The following is a 15,643-nucleotide window of genomic DNA, read 5'->3' as shown; positions in this document are numbered from 1 at the left end:
ATTATTTCCTATGTGAATCACCAAAACAAAGGCATCAGAAACTTGCCATTTACTTAAACTTTTATTTGTTTTTTTTTACATTAGATTTTACACAAAACAAAACTACTATATATATATATATATATATATATATATATATATATATATATATATATATATATATCATAAAAGAGCACATAATTATGCACAAATAAAACATAAAAAAATTGCCACATGAACAGATTCAAAATGAGTAAGGGTTTGTACTTTTCCCCTCTGTTAAAGAGTACGGTATTACCGATGGAACCATATGTGGCACTGGCACAGCAGTTTAAACACAACTCTGCAGTAACTGTACCACAGCCATTTAGAATGGCACCCGCCAATTTTCTCATCATCAAGCTTTTCTCAGTAAAGTGTTTGACTGCACTCTTTACAATCTACCATTTTGGCCTCAAAATGAAAATGTCTGTAGTGAGAATTAAAACAGCATATTTCACTAATTGCAATAGACTAAATACAATCCTTATATTTAATGAACCCTAACACATAACAACTTAAGAACAATACATCAAAGGTAAGGCAACGTTCACTAATAAGTTTGTCTGCTCAGTTTACCAACTGTTCAGAAAGTGTTTACCCACAGGGCACACACTGGTTAAATCCTCGTTGTTTCCACGTAATTTCAACAAAATTACGTTGAACCAACATGGAATATACGTTCAATTGAAGTCTGTGCCCAGTGGGTAGGAATCATGTTACCATTGGGTCAGTAAAAGTGAACACATTCTGACTGTTCAACTCTTTTGATTGGGTGGTCTAAAATCTCAACTAACTTTCAGGTACAGCTGTATCTAGCTATAATAACATTGGAAACATTTAGCAGAACTTGAGTTGAAATTACCATTAAAATTAACATTCGTTTTCAAAGAGCATTTTTTTCGTTGTGAAAGACGCCTTCGGTGAACAATTGAAATAATTTAAGAGTATCACTGCCAGACTAGCCATACCCATGACTACATGTTTAACATACTTTTTCTGCAGTGTAAAAATAACTTTATTCTGGGAACAAAGTGCAATTCTAAACAGCTGAACAACCATCAAAACACATCTTTTTGAGTTTCCCCTTGACTTTATGAGTCTAGGGATGCTTTGTAAGAGGACTTTAGAGAGCTCATTTTTGGTAGAATAGATTAGAGCATGTATTTAGGGACATTTAAGTGTCATGGGTAGGCTGTCAAATGCAAAAGGGATATACTACTGTAATACAAAGGCATTATGATACTGAAAATATTGTCGTATATAATTTTGCCATAAAATAGGAAATGTTCAGATTCTGGCAATACAATCTAGTGTGTTACAGTGCTCTAGAAAACGTAACAATTACATAATTTACAAAAATACAGAGCTTCCGTCATTGCAACTTTAGGTTGCCACAGAGACAAATTAATATAGTTATGAAATTATACCGTACTACAATGAAAAGTAAATTTACTTAAATGTTAATTTTTTTTGGTAGACTGTGACCTATACAATAAACTGTTTTTATACATAATAAAAGCAATTCTACAGCCTTGCTCGTACTGCAGTGTGTTGTCCTGTATAGGTGACAAGGCAGTGACAAGGATGAGATGTGGAAGCTTGCCATTGGTAGCTCCAACATTCCATCCCTGGTCACAGACGGCTTTTCATAGGCTAACGTGACAGGACAGGTCATTTGAATAACCGCCAGCAGAGCAAAACTCAGCTTAATAAATTACATTCATTTTAAAATAGAATACAACATTGTTCTATAACTAATGTTAAACAAATAAGTCAATTCCATATATTTCCATCAAACAGAACATAAAAATGAACTTTTCTGAAAAGAAAATGAAAAGTAATGAAATAGGACAAAGATGGTAAGAACATGTCATTTTAGTTTTCTGTGTATTGTCTGAGTTGATCAAACACCATGACAATATCACAATACTGATGAGATTTTTTACGCATACTGATTTCACTCACACAGAAAATGAAAAGGGAGAATGAAAGACTGTGGGAAAGATTTAGTTTGCACCTGTGTGAAGTTTTTAACGGTTATTTTCAAGAGCAAATAAAACATAAAAGGTTAAGCAAAAGGTAAAATAATGTTACATGTTGATCATTGTAAATAGTTCCATGTTTCTAGCTTAATTTTGCCTTTTATATCCTACTGTAAATAACTGGTGTAGACTTTGCACAGGTGCATTGGTGGGTAAATCGGTCCGTGTTTGTAAGTGCAGTTTGTATATACAATGAAGCTTTGACAAAAACACATGTAGAGTTATATGAGTTTCATTGCACAATGTGATTAGTTATGTGACTACGTCCTACTACTAAAACATTTACTGTGATACATTCTACTCGAAAGACGTTAGACAGACTATGATAACAACGCATTAAACACAAGGATATGGTTGTAAAGACGGTTGTATATAAAGACAAATGAGTTACCAACATAGAACCACAACACATATCCGGTTCTCCAAACTCATCTCCAATCACTTTTTAGTTGCAAACTACTTTCAACTCATTAAGAATTAAGCTAAACCATTTTACACAATGAACAATCACTGAACTTCATGCCAAAGCAGCCATGTTCCGATCTGCCAGATATTGAAACTTGAAAGTAAATGAAAGGTTAAAGCACTAAAACTAACCCAGTGTACAAAGACTACCAATGCACTGAATTCACCTCACACAAACAGTTGTTTATTGTATTTATCGAGGCCGTGGAGTACGTTGAGAAACTGCAGGGTTTTCTACTCAAAGTTGAATATTTCTCACACAGAGCCTTTTCAAGATGCTTGTTATGTACATTACTTTAGGCACTTCTACAGTTCAAATAAGACAGGATTAATAAGTGACCTCGAGTCACCGCAAGGTTTCCTTGCACGTGTACGTCAGCCTTTTTAACAAAGGATCACCACGCCTTTCCTTTTGAAGTCTTATCATTCTGCTCCCTCTTTAATGTCTGTGGCCTCTGCACTATGACCACCTAACCCCTCACATGTCTGTGACAGCTTGGCAGACACTCACTCAGCTTTTCAGTTCCTCTAAGGTGGCTTATTTTCAGCCCACCCATCACTCTGCTAGGTCATTGGCACAACATCTGGTATATGGTGTTTATTTGATGGATGCCAAGACGAGGCTCAACTAAAACCTCGAACGAAGAGACATTGAGAAAACAGTGCACCACAGACAGACACTTGGAAACCGTGGTAGCTAGATTCCGTTCTCATTTCTGGAATTAGTGGCTGATTATATCACTGCCATAAGGTACATTAATTCATTTTCTGCTATTATCATTGGGTTTGCTGAGGCTCACTCAGTTGGTTATTCCTCCGTAGAGAGGCCAAGGCACACCAGGAGGGGGAGCAGTGATCCTGTACTCAAGAGAATAACCACAAGGTAAACAACAACATGCTATCCTCTGTCACATTCGTCCTTTACAAGAGCAAGAAGGACACTCACAAGCCAAATGCAATTTGTATACGGTGTATAAACAAGAGCGCTTTCCAATGGTCTTTGTTTTAAATACAAGCAATCAAGCACTTAGATGCACAATCATTTTCTGCAAAAAAAAAACATTTGAATTAGATGAGTGTTGTGCACTTTTAACAAAACATTAAAAAGGAAATAAAAGTCATCGTTGAATACCTTTACGATTAAATCTTCACAATCTCCAATCATGTGTGTATACATATAATAAATCAGTCATTTACATATCAGTAACGATATTAGTCCTAGCAATACAGGTATATAATTTGTATATTTTAACATAGCTCAATGTTCTACATTTCCTCAGTAATCTTCTTCTCAGCATGCAGGTTGCTGTAGTTCTCGTGTGGAGCAAAAGTAGTATTTACAGAAGGGCTGTTTAGGGCCTCTAAGGGGAGCGTCTTGACACTCTGTTCCTTTCTTGTAGGTTACTTGAGGATGATCTGTTTTAGAAGCAGAGATTGAGAAAGACATCATGTTACTCAATGGTGGCATTCACAATGAACATGACCGATTGCCCTTAGGTCCAAGCAACAGTGCCAGTACATTCTTGGATGACAAACACAATACAATATAGTGTTGTTGAAGAGTCATGGCGGTAAATGATTAAAGAATAAGGGTTCTTATTTGCAGAAGTAGAACAGTAGCAAAACTGTGACCAGTATAATCATATAATGCTGAAGAAACAAAGAAACTAGTAAAAATACATTTGAATCCCACATGTAAAACAAAGAGAATTTGGTTGATGTTAGGAACCTTTCAGATAAGATTCAGAGCTGAGGCAGTGGTCTACATACCAAAGTTATTGCTAAAGCTAAAATGCTGCAAATCTCAATGACAAAAACAAACTGAAATAGTACACTATGCATTCCATGTTAATACCTGGGAGAAATAAAAGACAAATAAATCAAGCAGAATAAGCTGCAGGAGAAGGCTGGTGGTCGGCAAGTATGTTTTTCCCGACCCAAACCACAGCCCCCTCCTCTCCTGCTGGAAAGAAAGAAGCACATCACCTGACCTGCCCCCCAGGTAGAAGAGTCTAAAAGGGGCAACAGAGGGCAGTCACAGGCACAGAGCTGTCACAAAATCACACACATCCATAAAGACATACAGTATGACCTTCCTGTGATGATAACATCCATGTATGAGCTTCATTGGTCTTTCATTCATTCAGTTGATCTCTTTAGTCTGAGGTGCTAATTTAGGCTGCTTCAAATCAATATATTTAGTTTTCTTCTTTCCCTTGCTTGACAGAATTATAGTAACGCCTGAATTAAATTAGGGGCACTTGAAACTAAATAAAGCAAAAACATGCGAAAAACAATGAAGGAAATTATGCAACACAACACAACTACTATTTGCAGATGGGGGATCTCTAAATAAGTGCTTTCTGTCATTACTATATTTAATACAGTATCTACAATAATGATAGTTAAGCTTGCTAATAAAGGCAACAGGCAGGAGAAAAATATGCTATGATGACAACTGTCTCCTGCTGCCATGACGAGCACTTATTTAGAGCTCAGGGATTCATGAAAGAAAGCTTTAAAAGGAGCAAACCTGATTGGCTGGTGCTGTTGCTGCGTAGGGGACACTTGTGGCAGGAGTAGTTGCTGCAGAGACAGTAGCAGGCGTAGCACTGTACATCATGGGTACTTTTTCAGGAAGGGAACCATGGAAGCAATGAACAGGTAGGTGGAGCATTATGGTAACCATAGCAACGTTTTTTTTTTGTCTATATATTTTTTTTGCATGGTGAATACAGTAAAACATTAGTAGCAAGCCATCATTAGGTTAGACCAGCAGATGGCATGCAATCACAGCGCAAAGCAAGAAAGCATTGGATAAATAATAGAGGAAAGCTGATTTAGTTTAGGAAATTTGTCCGATATTTGTCCGATTCCCAGAGAAGATTGTCATTTGATACTAAAGGTGTCCAATTACGACATTGAAAAAGTATGTTTTACATACCCTACAGTATCTCATCATTAGAATGGCAATTTTCACCGTCGTGTTAGAAATAAGTTCCTTATTTTATACAAATAAAGGACACGTCATTTGATGTATTTGATCTTTAGGAAAGACCAAGACACTTTAGATAACATCTCTGGGAAACGAATCAAATGTCCTAATCCACAGAGCAGCAAAGAACTATAAATATCAACCAGCAGTGATGTCCTGTGTTTTGAATATCTGTATTATTTACAACGGTGAGAATATCACTGCAGAGAACAAAGGACATTCAAAAAAACAAATGAAATCCAAAGTAGGTCAATGGGTGATGATGAAGAGTATAAATTGAAGCCTTGAGCTTTGTCAGGGACATGGCTAACAGAAAAAAATGCCGAAACATATTATAAAATACACTTTCTCACATGTGATTTCAAATGTGCCGGTACCTAACATATATAATCCACCCTTACCCCCTGACCCAGAGACTGTTTATCCAAGGGCACATTGGAATAACAAGAATCTTTTAAATGAACAGCGAGAGCATTTCACCCATATTCTCCATTCATTACAGGTGATATCAGAAAAAAGAAGCAAGGGACCTACCAATGCCGGTAGCAGGAGACATGCAAAACACTGACCCTGTGTGATTATGCAGTGGAAAGTGAGTAGAGGACAATAAGGGAGGAAAAACAGGTTAGCTAGAGTTTTCAGCATGCTTTTACACATTCTAAACCAAATACAAGCAAGACATGAACCTCTCAATGGAAACCAAGTTCTTTTTGTTTTTTGCTTGGTGAGCACACACAGAAACAAGCCCATGAGAAACAATGCGTCTTAGGGAGTGTAGTGTGTGGGTGTACGTGTAGAGTGTGGATAGATTACTGTTTTCCAAGGAGGGAGGCACATGCTGAATAAAATAGCTCTAATCGACTGACATGGGCATCAGTGCTAGGGCAACCAGGCAGTACAGTAGTTAACTCAGCAGTGAGACAAAGCATCTAACAAGAGTGCATAGTGGCTGTTGCTGTTTGATTATGGCTGTCAGAGGAAGGCCATGTTGAGAGAAAGAGCTAATGGTATAATAATCCAGTGTCCTACTTAGCCATGTACTGTATCACAGCAATGTAGGCCATTGGCCTGAATTGAATAGATTTGATTAAAGCAGGTCTCCTTCAACTAACCTGGATGATGTAATCTGGAAGCACTGATATATCTGCCTGCCAGGACATTGAGCTATTAAGTATGTGACAGCGGCATTAAACGTGCATCATTTTCAAAAATCAACAACTCAAATTATAAGGTGCTGCATTAAATCATCATAGCTAGCTAGCTACATAGGGCCACGAGGAAAGCACAAAAAAAACAAGGAAAGACACCTGACTGACAATATGCTACTTTTTAGACTACATGATAAATAACCAACCAAACATTAGCATGGAGGGAATTAGAAAGGACAAGTCATATAGGGGCAGTTGGCCCACTCAGAGCTGGGCTGTACCTGGGGGATAGAACGCAGACGTCTGCTGGAGCTGTGCATTGGCCAGAGCCTGCTGGTAGTGCAACATACTGGGGTTGAAGAAGGAGCTGGCCCCGTTGCTCTTCTCCAGTGCTTGTCTCTTTGGTAGGGGCTGCAGGCAACCATGTGGGAACGCCTGCCGAGTACAAACGACACGTTAACACAACCAAAACACTTATCAGTAGTTCTATTATAAACATCCACTGGCTATGAGCTTTATATGTAGATTATAGTACAATCATTGCCAAACAGTAGAGCAAAACTGTATACAACTACTAAATTACAAAATAAAGGTATTTATGATGAAATTAGTAAATGGCTAAAACTTCATACTGTTAATTTAAACACATTTTAAATACCTATTAAATTACTGAAAGATAACTGATGGTGAAGGATTTTGTACACATACTAGATGAGTCTTAAGAGGTTGTAAAAACAAAAAATGCCAAATTAAATTATGTGAGTTGCTACAGTACAATTAATAGCTACATGCAAAGCAAAAGGTGAAAGGTCAAAGTACCAGGTCTACAGTTGCCTCGAGGGGTCGCTTCATTGCTTTGGCAGTCGACTGAGTCTTTTAATAGCAGGCAGCGAGCACATGATGGCAGTGGGCCAATGGGATTCAAGCGTATTAACATACAGGTAACAGCAAGCAGAGGTGCGTCATGGGGACAGCATTGCATTGTGGATAGGTGAGAAGGAGAAAACAAAACAAAATAATCGGAATGCAGTTTACCACCACATACAAAACAATAGGCATGCACAATAAACAAAATTAACTGATTCAAGGAAATATACGACTGACTCCTGAATTAGTATGTAAGCGTCTACTATACTCGTTAATAGCTTAATCTAATAGGATTTACAATTACAACAATACTGTGCAACAACATTGGGACTAAGGTTATTTGCTATGTAGGAAACACAACAGTAGTTAATCAATAGTTGTTCATCATTATCAATACATTATCAATTTGAATATACAGTGTGGACTACTAAATAAATGTTGTGATAATGCATTCATTGACCTACAATTGCTTTAAAGGACCAGAATTGTACATGACACACGTCAATATGAAATGGAGACAGAAGGTAACGCTAAAGAGCATTTTAGCTAGGCTACTGTGAGAGGTCATCCTTGGGAAATGTATCTCTACCGAGAGCTAGGCGTGATTCATGTCATCTTGTGCGTTTTAATGTCATACTAAATAGGGAGCAGAGAGAGAATGTTATAACCACTGCATTGATGATAACCTATACACAGAATGTGGAGCTCTGTTTATTATGATATTAGGCATCGAATTTGCCATTTTTGTTTCTTGGCACATTTGTCACAAGAACACATCTTCCTGTACAAAGTATACCTTCACTACACTACAAAATCCCTCAGCATTACAGACGTATCAAGGCCCTAACGTATTTACCAACTCTCTAGCAATAATATCACTGAAAAACCATGCAAAAAATGACCACACAACTGATGATAAAAATACATGGAGGAATGGAAAGTAGCAGAGCTAGGGTGGAAGATACAGCACATTCTAAGAAAGGCCATGCATGTTGTTGTTTTTTAAGTGCAAAAATAAAAGTCTAAATGTGCTGTTACGGGAATTGCGTACATTTGATTTGAGTAATGTTAAATGTTGAATCAGCTGTTCGAAGGTTGCTGGTGAATCTATGGACGTTTTTCTTAACCCATAGTAATTAGCAGATCCTTTATTCTTAGACTTGTTGGAAGTTTAAGATAAAGGCAAAACCAACAGTAGGCAATAGATGGCAATGAAACAAGACAGTAGCTATAGAAACAGGGTTAACTTTGCAGTAGCTGGCAATTTGAAAATATATTTTCAAAAAGCATGGAAAGCAAAAGGAGAGGGCCAAAGCGAATCTTTAGTTAAACAGCTAGCTAGGTAAAGGTTAGCGTCACATGTCACATAAGGAGATATACAGTGGGGTCCGATATGATTGACACCCTTGATAAAGATGAGCAAAAATTACTATAAAATAAATCATTCAAATACTGAACTACACTCTATGCTCAAAAAGTGTAGGCATTCTATTGTTTTACACTAATGCTCAGAAAAAAATGTATTTAGTTTAACAAGTAATACATTTTTTTCTCAAAAAGGTAGGGGTAAAAATGATTGACACCCCTGTTTTCAGTACCATTCAAAACCTCACCTTGCGAGGGTAATGACACTGAGCCTCTTTCAGAAAATGTTTTATGAGTTGCAGAACATATGGTAGGGATAACCATTCCTCCACAGAGAGATCTTACTGATCATTGATATCCTTTGTCTGAGCTTATGTGCTGCCCTGTTTCCAGTTCGGAGACTGAGATGGCCATTGCAAAATGTTCATTTTGTGGTCAATTAACAACTTTGTCTATTTGAATGTGTGCTTGGGGTTTTTGTCTTACTGTAAGATCTATTTGCGGCCAAGTTTCAGCATCCTGGCAGAGGCAACCAGATTTTTGGCAAAAATATCCTGTTACTCGGTAAAGTTTATAATGCTGATGACCTTTACAAGGGCCCCAGGACCAGTGGAAGCAAAATAGCCCTGTAACATCAAAGATCCACCACCATATTTTACAGTAGGTATGGGGCTATTTTCTGCTCATGTACTTTCATTTCGACGCCTAACCCACCACTGGTGTGCTTGGTCACAAATGTAGCAAATGTAAATGCCTGGAGTTTGCTAAATGACATTGGCACTTGGATTGGAACCGGTGCTTTGGTCAGATGACATGAAAATGGAGCTCTTTGGCCACACATACCAGCAAGCCAATAACCCCAAGCACACATGAAAATCCACAAAGAAATGGTTAATTGGCCACAAAATCCAAATTTTTTCAGTCTCCGGACTTGAACCCTATTGAAAACCTGCGGTGCAGTCCATAAGCGCAGATAAATGATATCAAGGATCTGGAAGGATTCTGTAAGAAGGAATGGTCTAAGATCACTCCCAATGTGTTTTCTTAAACAATTTAGAAAAAGGCTCAGTTCAGTTATCCTGGCACGGTGAGGTATTGAAAGAAATTGAAAACAGGGTTGTCAATCATTTTGACCCCTACCTTTTTGAGAGAAAACAAATTATAACTTGTTAAACAAAATCTCTTTCTCTGAGCAATTGTATTAGTATAAAATAATATAATTTCCCAATATTTTTAGCATAGAATATAGCTCAGTATTTGAATGACTTTTGCGCATCTTTATTAAGGGTGTCAATCATTTCGGACCCCATTGTACGCAAATGAATGGTTATGCTATGTAACCGTTTAAAGGCAACTTGAGGGCTACTGCATCCTGGGCAACTGTCATTTCGAGTCTTAAGAGCGTATATTAGTTGTAACAGTCTTTAATGTTTAATGAAGCTACTTAATACATAAAAAATAAAGCGGTGCTCCACATTCTATGATGTTGGTTAATCAATCAACTCAGGGTAATGGAATAGGATTAAGATAGTAAGCCTACTGCTGTGAATGTAGAATACATTGTATTGAAAATAAATAGGACAAGTTGCCCTTAAGTAAGAAGTACAGTAGCTATACTAGCCAATAGTGTGTGTTCTAAGCTGCTGTCCACGCGTCTGGAGGGAAGCATCTTACCATGGCTGCAGCTGCTGCCTGGGCTGCCACGGCCGATTGGTTGACCTGGTGTTGAGAGGCTTTGATTTTGGCCTGTAAGTGTGCAGGGGGGTGGAAGTACTTGCACTTCTCCCTGGAGCAGCGCGACTTGATGTAGTCCATGCAGACGGTGACCGTGTTGTCGCTGGTGTCGATCATGGGGCTGTCGCTGGGGTGGGCGAAGCGGCAGTCAGTCTCACCTCGCGCACAGTTCCCCCGCTGGAACTCGCGACACACCTACAGCACGACAACCACACAGGGAGGGAGGTTGAGGACGGTAGAGCACCCTGGCAATGGACCCTGTTTGACCCACTCAACAGGTATTCCATAACGAATGTATATATACAGCATATATCAGACAATAATACGTCCTTGATCTTGTTTGTGTGAAAGTGACTCGATACCTCCAGTTTGTCGGTGCGCAGCAGCTTCTGTGAGGGGGAAGAGGAGGACGAGTTGGAGCTCTGGACTGTGACACCGGGGCTTCCAGGGACCATCACTGGGGTACTGGGGAGCATCTCGGTGGGCATCAGGCTCATCCCATGGCTCATAGAGGTCATGGGTGTAAGATATGGAGAGTAGCTGAGACCAGGGCTTGTACCAAGCCCCTGGTTCATATTGAACGTAGGCTGTGAAATAGAAGGGACAACAGTCAGTAAAAACACTACTACACACCTGAAATGAAGGATCTGAGTTTTGTGTATAATAAACTGTACTTACTACTGAATATGAGTAACTTACTACAGGCTGCATGCTCGTGCCTGGGATCATGAAGTGCATCTGCTGGGCCAGCATGGCTGCTGCCGTCTTCTGCTGGATGAGGTTGTTGCGTCCGTTAATCTCTAGCTGGGTTTTTAAATGCGAAGGTGGATGAAGGTACTTACAGTTTTCTCTTGAACATCGACCCTAGAGTAAGAACACACAAAAAAAGCCAACTATTAGATAAAGAAGAATTCCCTGAACCTTTTACTGCAGTGGGCTAAATCAGGGTCACACAGTGTTCCTAGGTAGTCTTAAACAAATCTACTTTGAAACAAAAGTATACACCTCTCACACATGGTTATGGGCTTAAAAAAAAGAAGACATCTGTACCATATCAAATATAGAGTTCAAATGTATTACATTTTGAGTTTGCATCCCAATATTACACTTCATATACATTACAGAAGACTGAAATATAACTAAATTGTTTGACATAGAAATACCAGATTTTCAGCTTTAAAACAATCTTTGTTAATTATGACAAATATTAATAACATTCCCCCCATGAGGCCACTAGGTCATTTGACTGCAGGAAAGGGCTACCCTTAGCCTAACATGAGTATGCACAGGTTTATTTGATTATAAATATGTAGGCCTATTCTTCATAAATGAAGCATTAATACTGGACAGGGTCACTAGAATTCATTGACAACCAAGGAAAGCATCAAAGACATCCAGTACAAAATGACACAAAAGACCACTGCTGGAAGGAACATGGCCTTCATGAAAGTTTCTTCTTGAGGGTCAACAATTTCCATGTCATGACCGTGCATTACCCCACTCCTCTCAGACCAAGACCATTCAGCTCACAGGACAGGACACCGCGATAACAGGGGAACACAATCACGGTGACATGAATCACGCCTTCACACTCAATATCTTTTTCTGTGGGGACAGGTAGTGAGGTCGTTTTGATCATGCTATTTTTATGGCATAGAGGCAGTACGATTGACAGAGAGGATAACATTGTTCCCTATGACAAAAGCACACAGGGGATGGATGCCCGCAGAGTAATGGAACAGAAAACTGTTTGATACACTTTTTTGTCAGAAGTGCTTCATAAGTGTTTATATGATCAGGGGGTAATCCACAGACACACTATGAGTCATTTATGAGAATAATAATGTACAACGTTGATAGATAGGCCAAAACTTTTAATTTAGCAGGAAATCAGTGGCCTACAGCCTACACATTAAGAGGTGGTCACTGATCAAGTAAGCCTAGTAGTAGGCTCGTGTTCAATAGGCTAATTTTATCTAATGAAGGATGGTTGTGTAGGATGATGAACAGAGGACAAGAAAGCTAGCTGTGACCCACTGCACTATTGCTAACTAGCCGTAGGCTTTAAACCTACAAGCTAAAAGAGGCTTACGGGAAAAGCTGAATGGCCAGAAAATGTCTCTGAGCTTGCCAATGTAGGGAATCTCTTCACACTGACATCCCATCCTCTTTGTTATGGAACAGTAGAATCCAAAGTCCATTCACAACTATTTAGATGTCAGCCTGATAGCGTCCTCTACTCCGCTCTGCTCACTTGACCCGGCAGTGAGTTTTAGCCCGACCTCAAACCCATTGCAAAATATTTTTTGCACACAAGTAGAGTAGCTCACTTCTGAGTAGCAGGGACCTGAAATAGACAGCAATCTGAACTTGAATTACACTAAAGAATATTTTGCTGGCAAATCATTAAAGCAGTGATATCACTGTCAGTCAAAAGAGTGAATTAATGAGAGATTAGCTGTCTATGTCCTACATATTCAAATTAGGAAATCCTTCAATAATTCATGTCAATGGAACTAATTTCATAAACAGATTAGAGCTACTGAACTCATTTGTGACTCTCCCCTGAGATTTATATCAATTATTACCAGGGAACGCCCACATGGACTGCCACATAAGGGAATGACAAACCCTTTTGGAAAGTTGCCATATATCAAAGTCAGGGTGTGGATCAGGGTTAAAGTCGAGCTATTGCGTAATGCAATTTGGCCTGACCTCTTTGCCTACCAGTCCTGATCGATTGTGGCTCCCAGACGAGATCATTCGAATAACAACATTTAGCTAAAGTAAAACACAGCATAGTCTACTGCAAACTCTGCATTTCCTGTGCTAACTGAGTCATGCTGCTTATTCAATGAATGGGAAGCAGGCAGTGCTTTTGTCAGCTTTCGCTGTGGACACACACACACACACACACACACACACACACACACACACACACACACACACACACACACACACACACACACACACACACACACACACACACACACACACACACACACACACACACACACACACACAGACTTCCATTATATCAATGGAAGTCTATTCCACATTAATGAGACACAGATGAACTGTTTATTCAGCCAACAAAAGAGCTAAAACACAGTTCTGTGTTCTTCATTAACAAAGGTTCCAAGTCCTTTAGGGATGCATGAGTTCAAATTGGCTTTCTTACCCAGGCCCCTCATCTACGTGTCTTCCATTCATGGCAAATGAGAGGGTCTGAATTATTTAGAGATGTGAAGAGCATACATGCAGCTGTGACAAACAACACAGGCTCCCTGTTCACCGCTCACAAAACACAGCCATGCATCTAGTCTCTGAAGAAGAGATAATGTCATCAGTTTGACAAATAGGCTTTTTTAATCTTTCTCCTTGACACCCACAGCATCTTCAATGGATACTTTTGAACAATCAGTATAAACTGAGTAGGCAGGTACACTTAAAGAGATCTGTGGAACTACAACCATTAGCCCAATTCCTTCCCCTTGAAGGTAGGTACAGTAATAGCCTTTATTCCTAGGTGCACAACTCAGAAAGAGCTTTAGTCTGTACTCTGGCCTGTCCCAGATAGCTCATGTTATCTATCAACTTAAGGCTCTATTTAAGCCACAATATCCTGATACCCCAGCCTTGTACTCAGTTCTTTCTGCTGGCTGCTATAAGGTTCTGGTCGCCCCAGACATCCTGGAGTCTGATGCCAGGCCAGGAAGCTGGCAAAGTGGTAACAATTGCTTTCTGACAAGAGAGCAGAACCCACACACTGGTCTCTTATCTGCGCTTAAAGGAGCGTAATATCCTTCTCAGGTGTGAGAGGATGATAGTTGTTCCTTGGCCAGAATTGGAGACCGCCAGACATCAGAATGGTTTAAGGTTTACAGAGAGCTGCAGGTAGCCGAGCTCGAAGTGTCTGGTTTAAGTCTCGAATCACAGGTTAGGCTATTTCAAAGGCTATTTCACGTGACAACATTTAACGACAGTAACCTATATGAAGTCTAGAAATTATCCCAACAAAATAGTGAGACATAGAAATGGGATCTACACTTATACTCTTTGTGCAATTCAAAATCAGCAGTTAGAATGTTCTATGGCTCTATAGAGTAATGGGCTATGCTATAGCGTAGCACTTAAATGAAGGAAAATGCTTTGTGTCGGTGTAACGTTCCGTTTCGAACGCAGCCAGAGGAGGTGTGAATACTGCAGCAGGATAAAAGGATCATTGTTCAGTGAGTGTTAAATGCCTCATGGGAATGGTTTGTGGTGGGAGAGCTGCATTTTGTCCTCCAAGCATGTGGATTCGTTTGGTTGAGAGCTCATCGATGTGTCAGGTAGCCTAAGTTGACACAATGAGAAACAATAATGGGAAATCCTCCACTGGCTCCATAAGTTCTGTTTATATCCGTTTGTGGGACACTTATCTGGAGCTGATCGGATTTATATTTAATAAAAGACAACATTTGGGACAACATTTCAAAGTCAACATCTAGGCCTATTTAGAATGGTCTGTGTTTCACTTTCACAATCTCTCTCACATGGCTACTCCTTGTCAATAAACACACAGCCTCAGACCATTCATTGTTTACTTACCTCATATTCCCCGGGGTAATTAAGTAGCCTGTTTGTGTCTCCTCTAATAATCCTACAGATGGACTATAACAAAAACTGCTGAGAAACTAGAAATTAATATGCTAATATACATAGCTGAGCTGTTGTCTCTTAAGCTTGGCTTTCCACTGCAGCGAGAGTGCTAATTCCACACACACACACACACACACACACACACACACACACACACACACACACACACACACACACACACACACACACACACACACACACACACACACACACACACACACACACACACACACACTCTCCCCTTTCCCCCCTCCTGTTTTCCTGCTCTCCCACATCATATCATCTGCAGTGAGCTCCTGCAGCTAGGCCACACGCTCACCCACCCAGCTCTCACACTAACCCAATACTGCACAGCCCACAGC

The 15,643-nt window shown here is 39.5% G+C and overlaps 1 protein-coding gene across 17 annotated transcripts in view; it reads right to left on the bottom strand.

Annotated features, from left to right (window-relative positions):
* Positions 1-57: 57 nt before the first annotated feature.
* The window catches only part of LOC118367026 (muscleblind-like protein 2a), a 36,893-nt gene continuing 21,307 nt past the window's right edge, over positions 58-15,643 (bottom strand). For 3 of the 17 annotated variants that reach the window (XM_035749962.2, XM_052493760.1, XM_035749960.2), the window contains exons 3-11: positions 11,316-11,501; positions 11,000-11,224; positions 10,578-10,832; positions 7,491-7,544; positions 6,953-7,106; positions 6,636-6,671; positions 6,058-6,093; positions 5,062-5,156; positions 58-3,944 (exon numbers count right to left, since the gene is read on the bottom strand). In XM_035749962.2, coding sequence (XP_035605855.1) covers positions 3,930-3,944; positions 5,062-5,156; positions 6,058-6,093; positions 6,636-6,671; positions 6,953-7,106; positions 7,491-7,544; positions 10,578-10,832; positions 11,000-11,224; positions 11,316-11,501 — 1,056 coding nt within the window. In that variant the 3' untranslated portion in view covers positions 58-3,929. Of the gene's footprint in view, positions 3,945-5,061; positions 5,157-6,057; positions 6,094-6,635; positions 7,107-7,490; positions 7,545-10,577; positions 10,833-10,999; positions 11,225-11,315; positions 11,502-15,643 lie in introns of all 17 variants that reach the window. The other 14 variants (XM_035749963.2, XM_035749965.2, XM_035749964.2 and 11 more) reach the window with 14 other exon arrangements.

Source organism: Oncorhynchus keta, chromosome 34 (assembly GCF_023373465.1).
Source record: "Oncorhynchus keta strain PuntledgeMale-10-30-2019 chromosome 34, Oket_V2, whole genome shotgun sequence".
Lineage (NCBI taxonomy): Eukaryota > Metazoa > Chordata > Actinopteri > Salmoniformes > Salmonidae > Oncorhynchus > Oncorhynchus keta.
Note: the sequence above shows the minus strand (reverse complement) of the source record. Positions and strands in the feature narration are given on the sequence as shown.